This window comes from Hyla sarda, chromosome 2, assembly GCF_029499605.1.
Source record: "Hyla sarda isolate aHylSar1 chromosome 2, aHylSar1.hap1, whole genome shotgun sequence".
Lineage (NCBI taxonomy): Eukaryota > Metazoa > Chordata > Amphibia > Anura > Hylidae > Hyla > Hyla sarda.
In genome coordinates, this window is record NC_079190.1 from 86,591,311 (window position 1) to 86,615,127 (window position 23,817).

Sequence of the window (23,817 nt, forward strand, 5' to 3'; positions counted from 1 at the left end):
GACCAGTTGTACTTTGTAATTACATCACTCATTTTACCCTAAAATGTATGGTAAAAACAAAAAAAACATTTTTTGTGTAAGGAAATTTAAACAAAAATCATAATTTAGCAAATTTGGGGGGGGGGGGGGCTATTGTTTTTGTGCTGTACACTTTACGGTAAAAATTTATGTTTTCTTTATTCTTTGGGTCAATACGATTAAAATGATACCCATGGTTACATACATTTCTATTAAAGTACTGCTTTTAAAAAATCTCAAACTTTTTTTTTTTTTACTAAATAAGTACCGTATTTATCGGCATATAACATGCACTTTTTAGCCTAAAGTCAACCTGCGTGTTATACGCCGATAAGCCGCTGCAGTTCAATGATTTAAAGCGGGCGCTTAAAATCAATGAACTGCAGCGGCTTTGCAGGTGCAGAGACCGCCAGTGCTGCCGGCTTCTCTCCCCCTGGCTATCGGCGCCGCTGCCCGTTCTCTCCCCCTGACTATAGGTGCCGGCGCCGATAGCCAGGGGGAGAGAAGCGGCGCCGACAGCCAGGGGGAGAGAAGGGGCAGCGGCACCCATTGCCAGCGCTGCTGCCCCGTTGCCTCCCCCCATCCCCGGTTGCATAATTACCTGTTGCCGGGGTCGGGTCCGCGCTGCTTCAGGCCTCCGGTGTGCGTCCCCTGCGTCGTTGCTATGCGCTGCACGGAGCAAAGACATCACTCGTCATTGCGCCGCGCATAGCAACGACGCATGGGACGCACACCAGAGGCCTGAAGCAGCGCGGACCCGACCCCGGCAACAGGTAATTATGCAACCGGGGATGGGGGAAGGCAGCGGCGCCAGCAATGGGTGCCGCTGCCCCTTCTCTCCCCCTGACTGTCAGCGCCGCTGCCCCATTGCCGGCGCAGCTTCTCTCCCCCAGGCTCCAGCCAGCGGGAGAGAAGCGGCGGCAGCAGGGCTGTAGACCCCAGGAAAGGCAGGGGCAGAGAAGCGAGCAGTGACGACCTCTCTCCCGCTGCCTTTCCTGGGGGTGTATCGGGGTATACACACACACGCACCCTCATTTTACCATGGATATTTGGGTAAAAATCTTTTTTTACCCAAATATCCTTGGTAAAATGAGGGTGCGTGTTATAGGCCGGTGCGTGGAATACCCCGATAAATACAGTATTCTCTCATTTAGCTTAAGAGTTGGAGAGGCAGTACCAAGCTGCAGCAGCATGCCTCTCCCTCCTCCTACCAAACTTCGGTTTCCAGCAGAGAGCCCTGTACATCAATCAGGAGGAGCAGTGGATAAGATCAATTCAACTTTGTCACCTGCCAGGTAAACTGGGAATGAAATCCGGCTTTCAACATCCACATTCTTTTGCAAAATTTCTACAAAATTGTTATTTGATGGTGGAAAAATTATGTAGACCGACAAAACAGTGTGAGCAAGTTAATGTCCTGTATTTTATTTTTTTTTAAAGGTTCACTCTGCCCCTAGACAAGTTATCCCCAATCCAAGGGATAGGGGATAACATGTCTGATCGCAGGGGGGTCCGGCCACGGGGATCCCCCACAATCCCCTGGCCGGCGCTGTGACGCTATTACACAGCCGTCACACCCCCTCCCACAGACATGAATGAAGGGGGTGTGGTGTGATGTCAAGAGCACGGAAGGCCCAGGCTCCCATTCTCGTAACGCCGGCCCAAACATCATTGTTTCCTGCGATCAGACATGTTATTCCCTATTCTTTGGATAGGGAATAACATGTCAGGGGACAGAGTACTGCTTTAATCACTCATTTCTATGTTACGGGCTCTGTTTATTTATAAGGCATTGCAATAACAAATAAAAAATAAACAGGTGATGTGCTTTTTTAATACATAAAGAAATAAATCATAAATAAGTCTCTTAATAGTTTATTAGAAATAATGCAGACAATTAAAAAAATCCCCATCAATTCCAATACAACTTAGGCTTTTCACCCAATTAAAGAAATAAAACAAACAAAACAGTATAGTGTATTAACATTGTTACTCTTTCCTTTTTAATATATACTGTGACAGTGCAAATACAATTTGGTCTAAATGTACAGACTGATGAGAGAAACAATGTACAGCTGTCTACACTCTTCCAAGGTGGAAATGCTAAGGGTCAGAGCAGTTGTACAGGACTCATGGTTACAAATGGGATACACCTTACTTAGTATCCAGAAACCCTAAGTCATTGTTCTAGAGGTACAACTACCAAAGCTCATTCCTGGCTTAAAGTCTACTGTTTGAAATAAGAACATGTGTAAACAGTACTGGGAGCACTTCTGATGTCTATGTTAAAATGAACAGTAATTCCCTTATGAATATCAAATGTCGATTATATGTAGAGTTCATTTTGGTTTGTACGGCTACTCTGTCAGTGACAATGCAAGAATTACAGAAAACACTCCCTTGACAGAGCTCATATACTGGATACACAATGTACTTAGGAGACTAATTATTAAGTCATGTTGTAGTGGTTTTCTTTGTAGTTCTCTATTCAGCGTTTCATTTTGGAGAACATATGCCCCCATATAAATCAAGAGTAAATGAAAACTTACTATAACCACATAACAAGATAAGGGATACACAATATACTCTAATGTGTTATGATAATTTAAATTAGCAGCTCCATATTAAGCATTCAGGGATGTCCCGTACAATTGTAACTTCTAAACCCCTGGTAAGCGCCATTCGGTGATACACGAACAAGGCTGACTGGAAGTACTCTGTATTTACAACTTGGGTATCGGCAACTGTTGCAGAGTGTGTTGAAATATTCTTTCCACCCATTCTCCCACCCTCCTCCCACATTTTATGATCATGTATCTTCTTATTCCAGGTCAGGCATTTCTAAAAGAAAGGAAATGAAATGTTATGTTAAAAATAATCCTATAGTTTTCTTACTTCTTTTAACGTTAAAGCAACTTTATTAAAAAGTGTACATAAGCTTTCACACAACTTCTGACATGCCATAGAGAAATATCAGAAGTTTTAATCATTTGGGGGGGGGTCTGGGTGTTAAGACACCCACCGACTGCTATAATAAAGGAACAGAAGCATCCGCCTGAACGCTGTGTCCTTTAGTTTCTGCTTGACTTTATTCAGAAAGCTGAGAGCATGGTGTACAGATGCAGTGATCTACTGCTCAGTGGGGCTCTCCTAAGACAGACCCCCCTGACAACTTTCACTGACATTTGTCTATGACCGGTTAGAAGTTGTGTGAAAACTTCACTGTAAAATGGTTCAAAACATAATAATGATTAATATATAATACTATGCAGTAGAAAGAATCTTCAGGTCGGCGCTACAACTCCCAACAGAACAGTCCTTGACTCACTCTGCATGTAATGGAGTAGCAAGCAGCGGTAGGCAGAATAGTAAGGCAACAAAGCTATAAACAGTGTGGAACTCAGCAATATTTGCAACATAACCTAAGAGCAGAAAGATGGCACTCGCCAAGGATGTCTTTAGCTTAGTCTTTTATAATGTCATTAGGGAAAAGAACACGGAGCAGGCCTGCTTCACAAACGCAGGCCTGTGCTTGTAGTGTGCGCCTGCTCCTTGTTCTCCCTTCCCTAATGACATTATACAAGGTGAAGCTGAAGACCTCCCAGGTGAGTCTTCCTGTCTGTTCTTATGTTGTTGTATATAATGATTTATACTACAGTCATTGTGCACTATTCAAATTTTATTTTTGTTCCTCAGCATATAGAGTAAAAAGGATTAAACTTACTTTCATCATCACTGTCTGGTGAATCCTAAAAGGAAAAAAAAAAGTTTTATTACTTGTAACAGATTAATAACTCTCACATGGCAAAATCCTCTAGCTTACGTATAGGGAAATTTATCAAAACCAGTGTAGAGGTAAAGTGGAGCAGTTGCCCATAGAAATCTGAGTCCTTTCATTTCTATTTCTTTTAAGTAAAGAAGCAATCTGATTGGAACAGTTGCCCATAGTAACCAGATTGCTTCTTTCATAAAAAAAAAAAAAAAAAAAAAAAAAAATGGGGCTTTAGGGAAATGAAAGGACTCTGGTTTCTATGGGCAATTGCCCCACTTTACCTCTACACAGGTTTTGATAAATCTCTCTCAGTGAACAGATCTTGTTTAGGAAGTGACAAGATGTTTTAGGTTTCTGCCATTGGTTTGCTGTGGATTCACCCAAGATGCTACATGCATTTTCCCCTTGAGAGAAAACTGCAGTGGTTCAAGGTGTGAATAAAATAACTTTAAGATGTATTATTGTAGGTGCAGGTCTTTTGTGAAACAATATTTAGAGAGCATTTTCTTTAACACACTGGCACACATTACTATTGTGCTATGGAAGAAGAAAACAGGGATTTGTGTGATTCTTTTGGATTTCAATGCATCTTCGCACAGATGAGAGTGTTAAACATCTCCTAAAGGGAAGGTACATCAACTCAATAACATAAGCGAACACACAGTCTGCATCTTAAGTGGAAATAAAAGACTGGCCAATGACAATTCTGGATCCTATAAAGCTTATCTGTCAACTACTCTTTAGAACCAACATGATTTAAGAATATTTTCACCCTTAGCCTGAATTCTTAGTTGCTCTTTCCTTGGCATTCTAAATGGTGAATTCCATATGTCAAAGTACTATTTTTCTTTTTTGATCCTTTGGGTCCTTTTTTCCTCTCTGTTTGGCTTAGAAATACATATGCCACTCGCTAAAATACTGAATGTGTTTGATGTATGTTTTACAAAGCCAGAATACTAAACCCAGATATGCGATATCTGAGTTACTACAAAGTAAACATGCTGGGTGAACATCATCAGTGTGATGACCACCTGGTTTGGCTAATGGATGTAACACTTGAGGAAATAGTGTTTTTTTTTTATTATATAACAAAACCTTATAATAGAATCTTTAGAAGTCATAACATTTTCAGCAGTTTTAAGACAATAATCGTACATCATCTGCACCGTCTACTTCTGGTAAGTCTACATCTTCATCTCCTCCCATATTGTTCATCATCTGTAAAAGTATGACAGTCATGAGGACATTCTATGTAATAAAGATACAGGAACATCACAAAAGTACAACTAGAGGTCAATCACTAACCTCTGAAAAGCGATCAAAATTGGACAAGTCCTCATCGGAGTCATCTTCCCAATCTTTCCAGTTGTTGAAGTCCACACTAAGCCAATTGAGCTATTTATAAAAAATAAAAAAAAACACATTATAAAAGTTAACACATGTACTAGAATGTCCGTGATCGAGCAGAGTTGGTTCTTACTACAAGTTGATACACAAAACAAGAGACATAAGGGTTTGGCTAGAAGATTTTTAAGAAAAAAAAATTACCTTTGCTTTCTCTTTTGTCAGTCTCGGCCAAGACTGGCCAGATTCTGCTTTTCGTAAACAACTCAAGACAGATCTGTCTGTTCTTTTATGTTTAGACTCCTGAGGAGGAGAGAGAAATTGTGAACAAAACAACAAGAATTACACCTCCGATGTTAAGTAAAGGCACTGTAACTCCATGAGTTCAAGGGGTTTTCTAAACCAATAAAATACTGAAATGTACCTATATGTAATACTGCTCACCAGGTGATTCCAACATAGGTCAAATGTAGTTATTTTAATAATCTCACTAACACCTTTGTTTTGAAGCTGCCAGGATTTCCTGTGGACAGGATTACCTTGTAAAGAACCACAATTACCATGATGCCTCTCCTTTCAGACCATCATTATTTTAGCTGCCTGTATGCCTTTACTACCAGGCCTTGAGTAGTTCTGTTATTATTCTGTTCACATAGTGTTGCTCTGTAACCAGACACGTCCCTGATGTTATATATGTCTGTGGCAAACTATGTCATCCCATTGAGAAAATAACTTTGTGAATTCCACCGAAAGACTGAACTTAATCTTCCTGTGGGATCCCAGTGAAGTTACTCAACCTTCCGTAAAGTAACTTCCAACGTGTTAACTAAGCAAAGATTCCTGAAAGGGCGGCTGCTAGAGGCAGAATCTCTGTAGTGTGAACAGGGCCCAAACCTACAGCATGTAAACCATTTGCACATAAGCTTACATGAAGGTGTTGTGTGTTTTTTTTTCTTTTTTTCTTTTTTTTTAACACTTAATTGTTCATGGATTAATTTCCCATCTACAAGTATTCCCTAAAGCCACCTACTTCCACTATAAAGTGTGAGGGAAATTCAACTTGTGCAAAGGAACAGTGGAGCAGTTGCCTATAGCAACCAAATTGCTGCTTTAATTTAAAAAATCGGTATCTAAAAAATGAAAGCTAGAATTTGATTGTTTGCTATGGGCAACTGCCCCACTGTTCCTCTGCATAGTTTTGATAAAACTCAATCAATGTAAGACAAACACTGGGGTTGCCCATAGCAACCCGATTGCTTTAATTTTTTTTAAAAAGGCCTCTGAAAAATGAAAAGTGATCTGATTGGTTGCTATGGGCAACTGGTCAACATTCCTCTTGGCAGGTTTTGCTAAATCTCCCCCCCCCCCCCGTCTGCCATAGCGACCAATCACAGCTTAGCTTTCATGTCTTATAACATAAAACCTGAGCTCTGATTGGTTTCTATGAGCAAAACCAAACAGTTTTTTTTTTATCAGACAGATTGATAAATCTTGCCCTACATTTCAGTAAAACAGCACTTTGCTTAAGTATTGACTCCCCCCTTTGACTTTTTACATTTTGTCATGGTATAACCACAGATTCAAATTCGATTTCATTGCAATTTTATGGACCAACACAAAATAACCATTTGGCAGAGAAATATTAGATTGATTTTAAAGCAATTTATAAATAAAAAAAATCTAAAGAGTGCATATGTATTCCACCCCCTACGGGTACGTTCACATGTGAATATAATGCTGCAAATTTTCTAGCAGCAGATTTTATTACGCAATGAAGTCAATAGGTAACAAAACCAGATGCAAAACATAAAATATAGACGCATGAACGTACCCTAACAAAGATCTAATGCGTCCAATTGCCTTGACAAGTTACGCAATTAGTAGGACTACTTGTCTGCAACTTAATCTTGGTAATAATACACCTGTTCTGTGAGTTTGTTAGAGAGCATTACTGAACAGACAGCATTAAGACCAAGGAGCTCACCAAACAGGTCACGGATAAAGTTGTGGAAAAGTATGAAGAAGAGTTAGGCTGCAATCAAAGAAGCAGTCAAGTGGCCCATGGTAACTCTGGTGGAGCTGCGAAGATCAACAGCTGAGGTGTTCACATCATTGCTTGTGCCACAACAAAAGGTATTTTGCACTTTAAGGGTACGTTCACACGTGGTGATTGACAGCGTATTTTACGTTGCGGATCCACTGCTGAAGGACCTCTGTATGGTGCCCTTAAATGTGCCTGCCTGCCTTAAATGCGCCGCACATGCGCGGTGTACTCTCACACATCGCGGCCGCTTCCCCTGCTCAATGAGCTAGGCCGAGAGCTGCCACGATGTGCGAGTATACTGCGCATGTGCGCGGCGACTCGCACATAGCAGAGTGTCTGCTCGTAGCGGCTTATTGCCACTCCGAGCAGGCACATATAAAGGCAGCATATAGGAGGTCCTTCAGCGGCAGATCCGCAGGGAAATCCACGCGAAAATCCGCACATGTGAACGTACCCTTAAAGTACAAAAAAAAGTCCAAATGGGGGAATACTTATGCAAGACATTGTAAGGTCCTGCTCGATATTGGCAAGTGGATAACAGAGCATTAGAGAAGACAATATACTTACATTGGGCTCAATAGACTGATACAGTTCGACTTGATTTAAGTATTTAATGTTATCGGATCCTCCCAGACAACTACAAGATAAAAAGGAAAATAAAATAAACACATGTGTATTAAATAATTTAAAGTAGTTCAAGCAATGAATAAGCATAAGTTAAAAGACAAGACTTAACGGGATATTAGCATGCCTCAAATATTATTCTATTTTAAGTTTAACTGGTTGTCGTCTAAGAAGAGCCGGCTCGTCCTGAGACCACAACCAGTGTATGCCGCGGGCTCCTGACATACCTGCCGGCCGACCCCCAGCTGATTCCTGTAGCTGGGGGCCGCCGTTAATAGCAGACATGCGGCGATCGCCATGGGAGGCTATTAACCCTTTAGATCGCCGCTGTCAAAGCTGACAGCAGAGTCTAAAGGTACCTTTAACAAGTCCCTGGTGGCCCAGTGGGGCGGACATAAACCCCCCCCCCCCGGCTGCGCGATCGCGGGGGAGCGACCCACTGTGGAGGTAGCTGGAGGGCTTACCTTATTTTCCATGTCTGCTACGGCTCTGTTATTCATAGAGCCTGGTTAAACCAGGCTTTATCAATGAAGCAAAGAGCACACAAACCAATGTAGTTCTATGGAACGTCATTGATCTGTATGAGGAATCTAATGATTCCTCCTAAAAGTCCCCTAAGGGGACTAAAAGTGTGTAAAAAAAATAAACATATGTGGTATTGTTGCATGCAGAAATGTCCGAATTATAAAAATATACCGCTTTTTAACCCCTTAAGGACCGGGTTTTTTTCCGTTTTTTGCATTTTCGTTTTTTGCTCCTTGCCTTTAAAAAGTCATAACTCTTTCAATTTTGCACCTGAAAATCCATATGATGGCTTATTTTTTGCGCCACTAATTCTACTTTGTAATGACGTCAGTCATTTTGCCCAAAAATCTACGGTGAAACGGAAAAAAAAAAAATCATTGTGCGACAAAATATAAAAAAAAAAACTTTTGTAACTTTTGGGGGCTTCCGTTTCTATGTAGTACATTTTTCGGTAAAAATGACACCTTATCTTTATTCTGTAGGTCCATACGATTAAAATGATATCCTACTTATATAGGTTTGATTTTGTCGGACTTCTGGAAAAAATCATAACTACATGCAGGAAAATTTATACGTTTAAAATTGTCATCTTCTGACCCCTATAACTTTTTTATTTTTCCGTGTATGGGGCGGTATGAGGGCTCATTTTTTGCGCCGTGATCTGAAGTTTTTAACGGTACCATTTTTGCATTGATAGGACTTATTGATCGCTTTTTATTCATTTTAAGATAAAAAGTGACCAAAAATGCACTATTTTGGACTTTGGAATTTTTTTTGCGCGCACGCCATTGACCGAGCGGTTTAATTAATTATATATTTTTTTATAATTCGGACATTTCTGCACGCGGTGATACCATATATGTTTATTTGTATTTACACTTTTTTTTTTTATGGGAAAAGGGGGGTGATTCAAACTTTTAATAGGGGAGGAGTTAAATGATATTCATTCACTTTTTTTTTGCAGTGAGGTCCCATAGGGACCTATAACACTGCACACACTGATCATCATTGATCACTGGTTTCTTATAGGAAACCAGTGATCGACGATTCTGCCGCATGACTGCTCATGCCTGGATCTCAGGCACTGAGCAGTCATTCGGCGATCGGACAGCGAGGAGGCAGGTAGGGGCCCTCCCGCTGTCCTGTAAGCTGTTCGGGATGCCGCAATTTCACCGCGGCTATCCCGAACAGCCCACTGAGTTAACCGGCAGCTTTCACTTTCGGTATTAGCGATAAGCGCTGCGCGCTATTAGCGGCGGGTCCCGGCTTCACTATGACGCCGGGCCCGCCGTGATATGATGCGGGGTTACTGTGTAACCCCGCGTTATATCAGGAGAGCAGGACCAAGGACGTACCAGTACGTCCTTGGTCCTTAAGGGGTTAAACCGCACGTTCAATGGTGTACGCGCAAAAAAATCCCAAAGTCAAAAATAGCGCATTTTTGATCACTTTTTATACCACAAAAAAGTGAATAAAAAGTGATCAAAAAGTCTGATCTGAACAAAAATGGTACCGCTAAAAACTTCAGATCACGGCACTAAAAATTAGCCCTCATAGCGCCCTGAACACAGAAAAATAAAAAAGTTATAGGGGTCAGAAGAGGACCATTTTAAACGTATAAATTTTCCTGCATGTATTCATGATTTTTTTTCTGAAGTGATACAAAATCAAACCTATACAAGTAGGGTATCATTTTAACCGTATGTAAAAATGTACTGCGTAAAAACGGAAGCCCCCAAAACGTACAAAATAGTGTTTTTTCATAAATTTTGTCGCACATTGATTTTTTTCCCGTTTCACCGTAGATTTTTGTCTAAAATGACTAATGTCATTACAAAGTAGAATTAGTGACGTAAAAAATAAGCCATCATATAGAATTTTAGGTGAAAATTTTAAAGAGTTATGATTTTTTTAAGTTAAGGAGGAAAAATTGAAAATGATCGGCAAGGTATTATCGGCAAGGTAATTGCCGTTACCGATAACGTCCAAAATCGTGAATATCGTCTGATAATATCGGCCAAACCGATAATTGGTCGATCCCTAGTGTGAATATGAGTACCAAAATACAGCTGTGTGGGAAACCTACAAAATGATTTTTTTTTTTAAACTGACAACAAGACGTCTAAAAAACATATTTGTCATCAGAGATTACACCAAACTAATCATCAGCGGCTCCTCCCATCTCTCAGAAGTGACTGACAGCTGCATGCTGTCTATTAACGTACTCAAAAGCCCATCAATTACTTTGAAAAGGATAAAGGGTAAAGTTAAATTATAAAATGAATTCAATTAAATGGCGATTTTGAACAAAGTCTAAGTCCCATGAGTAAAGGTAAATGCAACAAGTGAGTTTAAAAGTAGGGTCACACGTAAGGCATCCGCAGCGTATGTTATGCTGTGGATGCGCCCATGACAGTCCCTAGAGTGAGCTCCCTGCTGTGCCATGTGTCCAGCGTGTCTGCTCATAGTAGCAATCCATTGCTATGAACAGACACACAGGGATCTGCGAGCCTGTATTAAACTGTGCACACATGCGGAGTTTACTCTCAGACATAACGGTCACTCTCGGCCTAGCTCAGGGAGCAAGGGGAGCGTCCGCGATGTCTGAGTAAACTACACGTGCAGATTGATACAGACTCTTAGATCCCTGTGTGTCTGTTCATAGCAGCGGATTGCTACTAGGGACAGACACGCAGGACACATGACACAGCAGAGAGCTCACTCTAGGGACGCTCATGGGCGCATCCGCAGCATGAAATGTGTGTGACCCTAACCTAATGGGGTATTCTTATTTTACAAAATTAGTGAGTTATTTGTGAGAAACCCCCTTAAAGATTATTATGACACCTGCAGTTATTGAGGTATTTATTACTGACAAGTTCATGTCACATTGCTAAAACATTACAATTTGCAGAATGGGTTTTCCCCCACAACACTTACCTGAATGTTAGTTTATCTTTTTCAAAGACTACTTTCACTTCTTTGCTGTCCTCAACACAGAATTCAATAAAGACATAATCCCTCCTATCGTACCACTTTGCAGATACTGCTTGCCTGTGTAAACAATAAAAAAAATAAAACATTCATGACAAATAAAGTAGAAAAGAAACAGCACTGAAAATGTTGAACTTTGCAGGAGTTCATCTGTTTTTTTTTATATGGGTGTTTTATAGAAATAAAGGCTAAATTTGTACAATCAAATTTGCTTTATGAAAAACAACACTTAGAGCCCATTCACACTATGTATTTTCGGAGTGGAGATTCCGTAGTGTTATAAGCCCTTATTTTATTAGGACAAAACATTCGGCCAATAGTTAGAGATCATTTAAGCTATTTAATATGTTAAATCGGTATTCCCATCTCAGCATGTTATCCTCACTGATCCGTAATATGGAGGTAAATTATCCCCGGGAATAAATAGAAAACACTGCACATGCACAGCCAGACCCTGCTTCCTCAATAACCAGGCAGTGCACTCACAGTGGCCGCTGTGAAGGTGCAAATTCCCTCTTGGCCCATGACATTGAAACTGCTCTAGTGGGACAGGCTCTGACAAAGGTAGGCAGAGATTGCCCCTAGCTTTTACAGTGATCCCTCAACTTATAATGGCCTCAACATACAATAGTTTCAACATACGATGGTCTTTTCTGGACCATTGTAACTTGAAACCAGACTCAACATACAATGTACAGACAGTCCAGATCTGTGATACCTGTCACAACTGGAGGAACTGACCAATCAGAATTGGCATTTTACTGGTAAATCACCTCTATTAGGCTGGGTCCACACTACGTTTTGTCCCATACGGGAGCGCATACGGCAGGGGGGAGCTAAAAGCTCGCGCTCCCGTATGTTACCGTATGCGCTCCCGTATGTCATTCATTTCAATGAGCCGACCGGAGTGAAACGTTCGGTCCGGTCGGCTAATTTTTGCGCCGTATGCGCTTTTACAACCGGACCTAAAACCGTGGTTGACCACAGTTTTAGGTCCGGTTGTAAAAGCGCATACGGCGCAAAAATGAGCCGACCGGACCGAACGTTTCACTCCGGTCGGCTCATTGAAATGAATGACATACGGGAGCGCATACGGTAACATACGGGAGCGCGAGCTTTTAGCTCCCCCCTGCCGTATGCGCTCCCGTATGGGACAAAACGTAGTGTGGACCCAGCCTTACTGAAGTGCAAGCACTTAATCGCTGTCTGGTAGCGCCCCCTACAGAACAGGGAGGAACTACAAGTTCTGTACTACTTCTTACCTGTGCCAGGGTTAGCTGCTCCTTTGGACACCAAGTAAGGGCGGCTCCATTTGGGACACTGTGTGTACTGTATAGGATCCTGAAAAAGCTCCTGTTCTCTACATAAACCATCGTTTCCCAACAAGGGTGCCTCCAGCTGTTGCAAAACTACAACTCCCAGCATGCCCGGACAGCCGTTGGCTTACTTTATATGTATTAGTTATCTACTTAATTTTTTTTTAATCCTCACCTTTTCCTATTTTTGGATGACATTTTGGTGGCTTCAGAACCAATTACCAGGTTTCCATAGAGTTCTGGTCTCAACATACAATGGTCATCCTGGAACCAATTAATATTGTAACTTGAGGGACCACTGTATAAGGATATAGCTTACCTAATCCACCTACTGAATGAGGCCCTTACCAGTCACTGGTGGAGATATAGAGGAGTCAATCCCATTAAAAGGAAATGTTTTGCCTGAACTTTATTCTTTACAGAATTCAAAGAAATGCTTTTCAGCAAGCCCCATGGATAAAATGACCACAAAGTGGACAGCATATACAAAACTGTATAAACTCTGTAAATATACAGCAAGGACGCAATGCGGTGTCCTATTCTGGGACTAACCTGGCTTAGGCTGGGTTCACACCACGTTTCGTTAAATACGGTTCCCGTATACGGCTGGGAGGAGGCGGGGCTTAATCGCGGCGCCCGCACTCAGCCGTATTCGGGAACCGTATTTAATGCATGTCTATGAGCCGACCGGTCGACCACGTTTTTGCCTGCGGTCAGGAAACCGCATACGGCCGAAAACGAAGCCAACCGGAGGCTGCGGTTCACTCCGGTCGGCTCATAGACATGCATTAAATACGATTCCCGAATACGGCTGAGTGCGGGCGCCGCGATTAAGCCCCGTCCCCTCCTCCCAGCATTATACGGGAACCGTAGTTAACAAAACGTGGTGTGAACCCAGCCTTACACCTACTTATCTTCTCTGAGGCCCCATTTACAAAGCAAAATTTTTGAGCAGAATACAGCGGAAACATTCTTGGAAATTCCGTTGCAGCAGACTAATTTTTTTAATAGGATCCTGCTGCACTGTGCTCATGTAGACAACATCTGCCATGGAAATTCTGATTCCAGACTCCACAGAAAGAATTGACAGGTCAATTGTTTAGAAAAGCATTGGCATCTATGGAGACCGCACATTTCAGAATAGTGCCGTCGCCTGCAGCATGTCCTCCCACAAATATTCTGGCCAGACACTCCAACGTGTGAATAGGGCCTGACTGAGAAGGCTAAATTAAAAGGAATGAGCCACACCTATAATGTTTAGAAGGAAGCCATGTTTATTATGTCTATTTTTGTTTACATATTAAATGCTGACAGAAGCCACATGTTTATTATGTCTTTTTGTTTAAATTTTTTAACCCATTTATGTTTAAAATTGGCATCTTCTGACCCCCTATAACTTTTTTTTTTATTATTCCATATATTTAAATACATGAGGACTCATTATTTGCGCCGTAGTCTCTAGTTTTTATTGGTACCATTTTTGTTTTGATGGGACTTTTTGATGGCTTTTTATTAATATTTTTATGGTATATGAAGTGACCAAAAATGCACAATTTTGGACTTTGGTATTTTTTTACGTGTACACCATCGACTGTGTGGTTTAGCTAACCTTATATTTTAATAGTTCGGACATTTACGCATGCGGCGATACCACATATTAATATTTTTATTCTTTATTACATAATTTTATTTTAAAAAATGGGAAAAAGGGGGGGGGTGATTTAAACTTTTCATAGGGAAGGGATTGCTAAAACATGCAATATTTTGATTGCATATACTGATCAATGCTATGCCATAGCATTGATCAGTGTTCTCGGCGCTCTGCTGCTCCTGCCTAAACAGGCCTGGAGCAGTAGATTGCCATTTGGACAACGGAGAGGCAGGTGAGGACCCTCTTGTCGGCCGATAAGCTGATCAGGACAGTTTAAGTTTTGTTTACTGGATCAGGGCATACAGGTACACCCTGCGTCCTTAACCCCTTGCCACAAATGGATGTACATTAACATCCATTTGCGGCTCCCGAGGTATGATGCGCGCTCAGCAGGTGAGCGCGCGCGGGACACAGCCGATCTGGCTGATGCCCGGCATTAACCCTTCAGATGCAGCAATCAAACTTGATCGCTGCATCTAAAACGAAAGTAAATAATGCCGGTTAGCTCAGCGGTTCTGTCCCGAACAGCTTGCAGGATGCGAGGAGGGTCACCATCTGCCACCTGCACATCCGATTGCCGAATGACTGCTCTGTGCCTGAGATCCAGGCAGGAGCAGTCAAGCGGCGATAACACTAATCAGTGTTATGCTATTGCATAACAGTGATCAGTGTATGCAATGTTATATTTCCTTATGGCAGCAATAACATTGCAAAAAAAAAAAAAAGAAAGGGTTAAAAAAAAGTTAAAGATCATTTAACCCCTCCCCTAATAAAAGTTTGCATCACCCCCCTTTTCCCCATTTAAAAAACAAAAACTGTGTAAATAAAAACAACCGTAAGTGGTATCGCTGCGTGCGTAAATGTCCAAACTGTAAAAATATAGTTAATTAAACTGCACGGTCAATGGCGTACACAGAAAAAAAAATGTAAAGTCCAAAATAGCATATTTTTGGTCACTTTTTATACCATAAAAAAAATGAATAAAACATGATCAAGAAGTCAGAACAAAACAAAAATGGTAACTATAAAATTCAGATATTGCAAAAAATTAGCCCTTATAGTAGTAAAAATCAAACCTATATACGTTGGGTATCCTTGCAACCATATGGACTTACAGTGCAATTTTTACTGAAAACTGCACTGCATAGAAAAAAAAAAAAAAAAGACGCTAAAAATAACAAAATAGCTTTTTTTTACATTTTGCCCAACAAATAATTTTTTCCTGGTTTCGCAGGAGATTTTGTGGTGAAATTATTAATGGTATTACAGTAAAATTGTTGACACAAAGAACAAGCCCTCATACAGAATTTTAGGTGGAAAATTGAAAGTGTTATGATTTTAGAATGTGAGAAGGAAAACACAAAAGTGCAAAAATGAAAAATCGCCAAAGAGGGAAGGGGTTAAGGACTCGGGATTCAGGGCGTACCTGTCCTTGACTGGTTAATGGGAAAAGGGGGTGATTGTAACCTAAGGGGTTAAATCACTTTAACCCCTTAACGACGCAGGACGTATATTTACGTCCTGCACCCGCGATATGAAGCGGGGTCGCAGCTCGACCCCGCATCACATGGCGTCGGTCCCGGCGCTCATCAACGGCCGGGACCCACGGCTAATACCACACGTCAAAGCTGACCGCTGCTTCTAAAGTGAAAGTATCCCGGCTAGTCAGTCGGGCTGTTCGGGACCGCTGCGGTGAAGTCGCGGCGTCCCGAACAGCTTACAGGACACCGGGAGGGCCCTTACCTGCCTCCTCGGTGTCCAATCGACGAATGACTGCTCCGTGCCTGAGATCCAGGCAGGAGCAGTAAGCGCTGATAACACTGATCACAGGCGTGTTAATACACGCAAGTGATCTGTGTAAGAGATCAGTGTGTGCAGTGTTATAGGTCCCTAATAAAAGTTTGAATCACCCCCCTTTTCCCATAAAAAAAATAAAAGTGTAAATAAAAATAAACATATGTGGTATCACCGCGTGCGTAAATGTCCAAACTATAAAAACATATCGTTAATTAAACCGCACGGTCAATGGCGTACACGTAAAAAAATTCCAAACACCAAAAAAAGCGTATTTTGGTCACTTTTTATACCATTAAAAAGTGATCAAAACAAAAATCGTACCGATAAAAACTTCAGATCACGGCGCAAAAAATGAGTCCTCATACCGCCCTGTACGTGGAAAAATAAAAAGAGTTATAGGGGTCAGAAGATGACATTTTTAAACGTATACATTTTCCTGCATGTAGTTATGATTTTTTCCAGAAGTGCGACAAAATCAAACCTATATAAGTAGGGTATCATTTTAACAGTATGGACCTACAGAATAATGATAAGGTGTCATTTTTACCAAAATATGCACTGCGTAGAAACAGAAGTCCCTAAAATTTACAAAATGGTGTTTATTCTTCGATTTTGTCACACAATGATTTTTCTTCCCGTTTCGCCGTGAATTTTTGGGTAAAAAGACTAATGTCACTGCAAAGTAGAATTGGCGACGCAAAAAATGACCCATAATAATAACCCAGCATTCGGACCCCCCACAATCTAAAACCTATCCCCTATCCTTGGGGGATAAGTTTTTCTGCACTGGATATCTTCTTTATGGGGTTAAAGGCAATCTGACAACACTGGGACTTTGGTATGGTGTTTTTGCAGGAATTTCTTTCCCTCCCACAGACTTCAATTTGGGGGGGCAATGTGCATTTAAAATTGACATTTTTATTTTTTTATTCCACCCAAAAGAAATCCTTGAGTCACATGATGATTGAATGACATGACTTGTAATAAATATAACCCAGGGTGTAAAAAAAAATAAATAAATAAGTTCATTTTTTTATTTTTACTGTGCCAACAGCAACATAATATTTTAAAGGAGTATTATCACCTCCTGAGTTTTTCTGGGTGGGCACTTCCTGATTGATACTTCAGGCCACAAGTGGTGACATGACTGCTGCAGCTATGAAAACCATTGATAGAAGCGTCAGGACATTCAGCAGCTCACTGTTCTGCTCCCTGCCCTGGTCCTAGCAGGCCAGGGAGTTGTCCCATAAATTGCCAGGAGCTGTCAGTGCTGAATTAGGGGTCAGAGAAGCCAGCGGACATGAGTCTGCTGCCCGCCCTATACTGCAGAGTGTGACGTCACCAGCCTGCACACTGCTTTAGTGGTTGGTAACCTAAACAACAAGCAGACATTAGAAGGGTTATAGGGAGCAGCTATATCCCCAAAAGATAGCAAGTAGGGCAATTATAAGCATTTGCAAAAACGTTTACCTTGCTGTGCCTTACATGCTTATATAAACCCTCAGATGGGAGTATTTCTTAAAGGAGTATTCTGATTTAAAAATGTATACCCCCCAAATGTCCCCCATGGCTGTACCTGTCTGGCCATGTACTTTTTACTCCAATCGGTCAAGCCTTTCTCCCGGTGTGGTGCTCGGTATTTCATGGCACTTCCTGGTTATGGTGGTGTGGAGGATGACGTAAAAATCGTCATCCCCCATGCTGCTTTGCTGCAAGTTCCTGTCCCTCCGTGCCTCCCTTCTCCGCAACCCCTCTCCTCCCTCCTGCTCTCCCCTCCCTTATAATGTCAATAGTAACGCTGCCCATGCCCCTAACCCCACCCCAATCATCTGTGTCTCCCTCCCCCTCCATTCCCTGGCTACAATATGAAGATAACTAACTTGCTACTAGAATATCCCTGGTAGTTACACCAGCGTAACTATCAGGGATATCATTGGACTACAGATGACCGATCCTGGGATGCACAGTGTGCAGGCGCGTCTGGCGCAGGAGCTTGCCCGCTATATAAAACTAAGTATTTTTGAGAATATCCCTGGTAGTTACAACAGCGTAACTATCAGGGATATCATTGGCCTAAAGAGATCACATGTCCGGTCCCGGGAAAGGATTAGTGCGCAGGCGCGTCCGGCTCGCGCTGATAGGCTAGGGGCATTGTGAGGTGTTTGCACAGCCCAGCGAATGACGGCTGTGCAAACGAAGATTGTATGAATATGTAAATGGTGGGAGTGATCGAGTCGTGGCTAGGGGGGCCGGCATAGAGCGGGGAGGATCCTGAACAAGGTGACGTTTCGTTACCAAGATGGCTGCGGCCCGGGAACGAAATTCATAATTGTGACAGACAGCCTGTACTTCCGGATTTCGGAAAAGTCGGGGATGCGTGGAAGTAAGACAACGGAGGTAATTGAGGTTGTTATATAACTTATTGCTGGCTTTACAATGGGATAAGATAAGTTTGCTTCAGAGTACTCCTTTAATAGGGCACTCCACTGGAAAACAAGGAGAACTCCGGAATAGGAAAATTATCGTCCATACTGCCAGCAATAAAAAAAATACACAGGTACATACCTTCCTTCGCTCACCCGATGCCTCCGGTACCCATCTCCGCCGCGATCCTCTTCCTGGTTGCCGGTGGTCGGCGAGTCATACTGCACTCAGCCAATCACCAACCGCAGTGAAGTCCGGCTCGGCTGACGATAGGCTGAGCGGCAGTGTGACGTTTTCAGCCCCGGCAGCAGGTGCCGGTGTAGTGAAGAATTGTGTGTCTTGAAGCGTTCTCACACTGCTGCTCAGCCTATCGCCGGCCGAGTTGGGACTTCACTGCAGTCGGTGACTGGCTTAGTGCAGTATGACTCGCTGACCACCAGCAACCAGGAAGACGATCACGGCGGATACCGGAGGAGCGAAGGAAGGTATGTACTAGGGATCGACCGATTATCGGTTTGGCCGATATTATCGGCCGATAATCACGATTTTGGGCATTATCGGTAATTACCCCACCGCCGCACTGCCCCATTGCCTCCCCCATCCCCGGTTTTATAATTACCTTTTCCCGGGGCCCACGCTACTTCTGGCTCCTGCTGTGTCCTGTGTTACGCTGCGCGCAATGACGAATGCGATGTGACATCATCGTCAGTGCGCACAGTGACAGCTCAGGAGGACGCCCCCGGAGCCAGATGTAGAGTGGACCCCAGGCCCAGGTAATTATAAAACCGGGGATAGGGGAGGCAATGGTGCCGGGGTGGTGGGGGGTGCAACGCGGCGGTAGGGGGGGGCACGGAGTGGTGCAGTGGTGGGGGGAGCGGTGCGGGGGTGGCAGTGATAGGACTCAGGACCCCCGGACAGGCAGGGGGAGAGTAGTGGGTGGCGGCGGCAGTCTATGGCACCGCAAAAGCCATTGCAGTGAATTGATTTAAAGCACCCGCTTTAAATCAATGATCTGCAGCGGTGTTGCGGGGGGGTAAATAGCCGATAACTTATACCGGAATATCGGTATAAGTTATCGGCCCTAACCTCCACCGATTATCGGTATCGGCCCTAAAAAAAACGATATCGGTCTATCCCTAGTATGTACCCGTTTATCTTTTTTTTTACTGCCAGCAGTATTGACGATAATTTTCCTATTCCGAAGTTCTCCTTTAAAAAGATTTGTAAATTACGTCTATAAAAAAAAAAAAAACCTACATAGCTTCTGTATGCGCCAGAAGAAGTTGTGTAGTTCTCATCTGGCTGACAGTGCTCTGGCAAACCACTCCTGCTCCAGACAGTTCCTGTCACAGACAGAGGTGTCAGAAGAGAGCACTGTGGTCAGAATGAAAAGAACTTACTTCCTCTGTAGTATACAACAGCTGTTAAGTACTGAAAGGATTAAGTTTATTTTTTTTATAGAATTAATTAACAAATTTCTAGAGTTTTCTGACACCAGTTGATTAGAAAATAATAAAGTTTTCCACCAGAGCACCCCTTTAAAGGGTCTATTCACACGTACAATATGCTGAGAATATTTGATGTGCAGGATTTGAAGCTGCAGCTTTCAAGTTGCAGAGTTTAATGTAAACTAAATGATTGAACACAGCTTCAAAGCCCACACATCAAATCTGCACAGAATAGTGTACATGTGAAGAGAGCCTTAGGCCAGGTAGACATGGAAGAATTCCTGCATTGAATTGTGGAAAATATGCAAATCTTTCTCTACTGCGTATTTTCTGCTGACCCATTAACCCCTTAAGGACTTAACCCATTTGGGCCTTAAGGACTCAGACAATTTTATTTTTACGTTTTCATTTTTTCCTCCTCCCCTTCAAAAAATCATAACATATTTTCATCCACAGACTAGTATGAGGGCTTGTTTTTTGCGCAACCAGTTGTCCGTTGTAATGACATCACTCATTTAGTGCAACCAAAAAAATACTATTTGTGTGGGGAAATTAAAAAGAAAACCGCAATTTTGCTTATTTTGGAAGGTTTCGTTTTCACACCGTACAATTTATGTTAAAAGTGACATGTGTTTTTTATTCTTTGGGTCAATGCGATTAAAATGATACCCATAACATACTTTTCTATTACTGTTGCGCTAAAAAGGGGCTCATTTTTTGCGCCGTGATCTGTACTTTTTATTGATACCATATTTGCTTATATAAAACTTAATTCATTTTTTTATAATTTTTTTGGAATAAAATGTTATATAAAAGCAGCTATTTTGGACTTTTTTTTACATTCACCGCACGGTATCTAACATTTTATTTAAATTCTTGAGATATTTACGCACGAGGCGATACCAAATATGTAAAAAAATATTTTATATACACTTTTTGGGGGTGAAAGGGAAAATGGGACAATTTACATTTTTATTGGGGGAGGGGGTTTTCTAAATATTTTTTACTTAATATTTTTACACTTTAATAGTCCCCATAGGGGACTATTTATAGCAATCATTCGATTGCTAATACTGTTCAGTGCTATGTATAGGACATAGCACTGATCAGCATTATCGGTCATCTTTTGCTCTGGTCTGCGGGAAGGCAGATCAGAGCAGAAGACTCCCGGAAGGCAGCGGAGACTGGTGATGGGGACCTCCGGCTGCCATGCTGGATGATCGGATCACTTCCATGCTGCAGATGCCGTGATCTGTATTGATCACGGCATCTGAGGGGTTAATGGCTGACATCCGCGGGATCGCGGATGTCCGCCATTATGGGCGGGTCCCTAGCTGAGATCAGCAGCCGGGACCTGCCGCGCATGATCCGGGCATCGCTCCAATGCTCACAGTTGTGCTTAGGACATACCGTATTTTTCGTCCTATAGGACGCACCGGCGTATAAGACGCACCCAATTTTTAGGTGCAAAATAAAAAAAAATAAAGATGTTGAACCCAATAGTGGCCTTCAACCTGCGAACCTCCAGATGTTGCAAAACTACAACTCCCAGCATGCCCGGACAGCCGTTGGCTGTCCGGGCATGCTGAGAGTTGTAGTTTTGCAACATCTGGAGGTCCGCAGATTGAAGACCACTGCAGGAGGAGGTAATACTTACGTGTTCCCGCCGCTCCGGACCCGTCACCGCTGCCCTGGATGTTGCTCCATTGCTGTCACCGTGTCCCCGTCGCTCCGGAACGTCTCTGCTGCCGGCCGGGTATTCTCGCTCTCCATCGCCGCCATCACGTCGTTACGCACGCCGACGCACATACGCGACGACGAGGAAGGAGACCGCCGGCATACAGGGGATCCCTGAACGGAGAAGACACCGAGGAGGCAGGTAAGGCCCCCCCCCCCCCGGTGTCCTGTAAGCACTAACCCGGCTATTCAGGACCTCCGCGGTGAAATCGCGGCGGTCCCGAACAGCCCGACTGAACAGCCGGGTTAGTGTCACTTTCCCTTCAGACGCGGCGGTCAGCTTTGATCGCCGCGTCTGAAGGGTTAATACAGGGCATCACCGCGATCGGTGATGTCCTGTATTAGCCGCGGATCCCGGCCGTTGATGGCCGCGATAGGGGTGTATTCGCCGTATAAGACGCACCGACTTTTCCCCCCAGTTTTGGGGAAGAAAAAGTGCGTCTTATACGGCGAAAAATACGGTAAATGTACGCCCTGGAGCGTTAAGTACCGGCTCATCAGGACATACTTTTACGCCCTGCGCCCTTAAGGGGTTAAAGTCAATGGTACCAAAATCCACAGGTTATCCGTCCATGTCTAAGGGTGCGTTCACACGTGCGTATTTTCTACTGTAGCAGATTTTGTTACCCATTGAAGTCACTGGGCAGCTAAATCTGCATAAAGGGTGCGTTCACGCTAATTCAAGAGGAATTTACTCGAGTAATTCCTCTTGAATTCCCAGTCCATTGACTTTAAATGTTTTTTCCACTGTCCTGTTCACACTGCGGAAATTCTGATCACGGAATTCCGACAGTGAACTCCTTTCCGCTTGAAGAACACGTTCTTTTATCAAGTGGAATCCGCGAGAATAAAATAAGAAGTCAATGGTAAAGAACATTTTCACCCGACAGTTTTCACATGGAATTAAAAAGGGAATTCAAATGGAATCCTGAAAAGTAGAATTGAATAGCCGCCTCCTCCTCTTTATTTCCTCCATGGATAAACCGACAGACAGCAACAATTTCCTGACCCAAATTATTCCTCATGAATTCCTCAGTGTGAACGTACGCTTACAAGATGTGTTTCAGAATTGATGCTGCAGAGGTCACCAGTTTGTATTTAAGATCAACATAAAATCTGCAGCAAATCCTGTACATGTAATCTTACCCTAAAGGAAAATATAATGTAAATAGAACCTAAGATCTTCAGCCTTATCACAGATGGAATTATATACATATAGGTGTAATGATCAGGATAGGACTAAAGTGCAAAATAAATCTAAAACTAATTAAATCACGTGACGTGAGAGCCTAAGATGATGCCCCTGCCTGCACACACCCCGACACCGCCGACTACATCCTGAGCAGAGCCCCAGACTGGCGGGTGTAAGCGGCAGGTGCCACCCTAGAGCTGCTCCCCACCCACCCACACCTCACAGGTGACGGAGCAGTAATGGAGATGCGCACTGCAATGAATGGACGAGTAAGCGGATTACACGCTCAGCGGATGCTGCTCACAGAAGCTTCTGGAGCGATGGGCCGGGGTGGCTGGGAGCGTCTCCTCCTCCCATAACCAGACCATGAGCGCCACAAACTGGGTGACGGCCTGGGCAGGGGGATTGATCCGCCATGCAGGTGAAGGTCCGTAATGCATGCGGAGACCGGCTGAACTCTACCGGTTCCTCGGATGCGGTACCGCCTACCAGCACCGAGGAGAATGGGCTCTCACCAGCACCGCACACCTACTCGCCCTTTATCGTTTCCGCCACGCATACTTACATGTTGCTGCGCTTCTCCCGGCTTTCCGCTCCACGCTGCTTCTCTCGTCGTGTCCGCCGCCGCACGCCGCTCAGCTCCTCCCCAGGTCTCCCGGGCCTGGTTCGTGACGTCACGGTCGGCGGGCGGAGACTGGCCTCAGCCTCATTCTGGGGGGAGGAAGCGCGCGTAGTCTCGCGGCAACACAAAGGACTATGGGGCGGGGAGTAGAGCGCGGGAGACTCTGCGGTCACGCCTACTCCAACGGCCACTGCGCTCCTCATAGCAGCGCGTCTCCTCACCGTGTATTAACGAGTTTAGGCGGTAGGTTTACACGACACACCGGCTGCTGTGTGGTGGACCGAGGAGTAAAGAATCCTCTAGACCGGG

The 23,817-nt window shown here is 43.3% G+C and overlaps 1 protein-coding gene across 1 annotated transcript; it reads right to left on the minus strand.

Moving 5' to 3' along the window:
* Positions 1-1,877: 1,877 nt before the first annotated feature.
* On the minus strand, positions 1,878-23,726 carry PTGES3 (prostaglandin E synthase 3). Its single transcript, XM_056562417.1, has 8 exons — positions 23,452-23,726; positions 11,268-11,381; positions 7,746-7,815; positions 5,339-5,437; positions 5,096-5,185; positions 4,946-5,008; positions 3,743-3,767; positions 1,878-2,859 (listed from the first exon to the last, which is right to left on the minus strand). The coding sequence occupies exons 1-8, from the start codon at positions 23,709-23,711 to the stop codon at positions 2,840-2,842; spliced, it is 741 nt and encodes a 246-aa protein (XP_056418392.1). The 5' UTR covers positions 23,712-23,726; the 3' UTR covers positions 1,878-2,839.
* Positions 23,727-23,817: the final 91 nt, after the last annotated feature.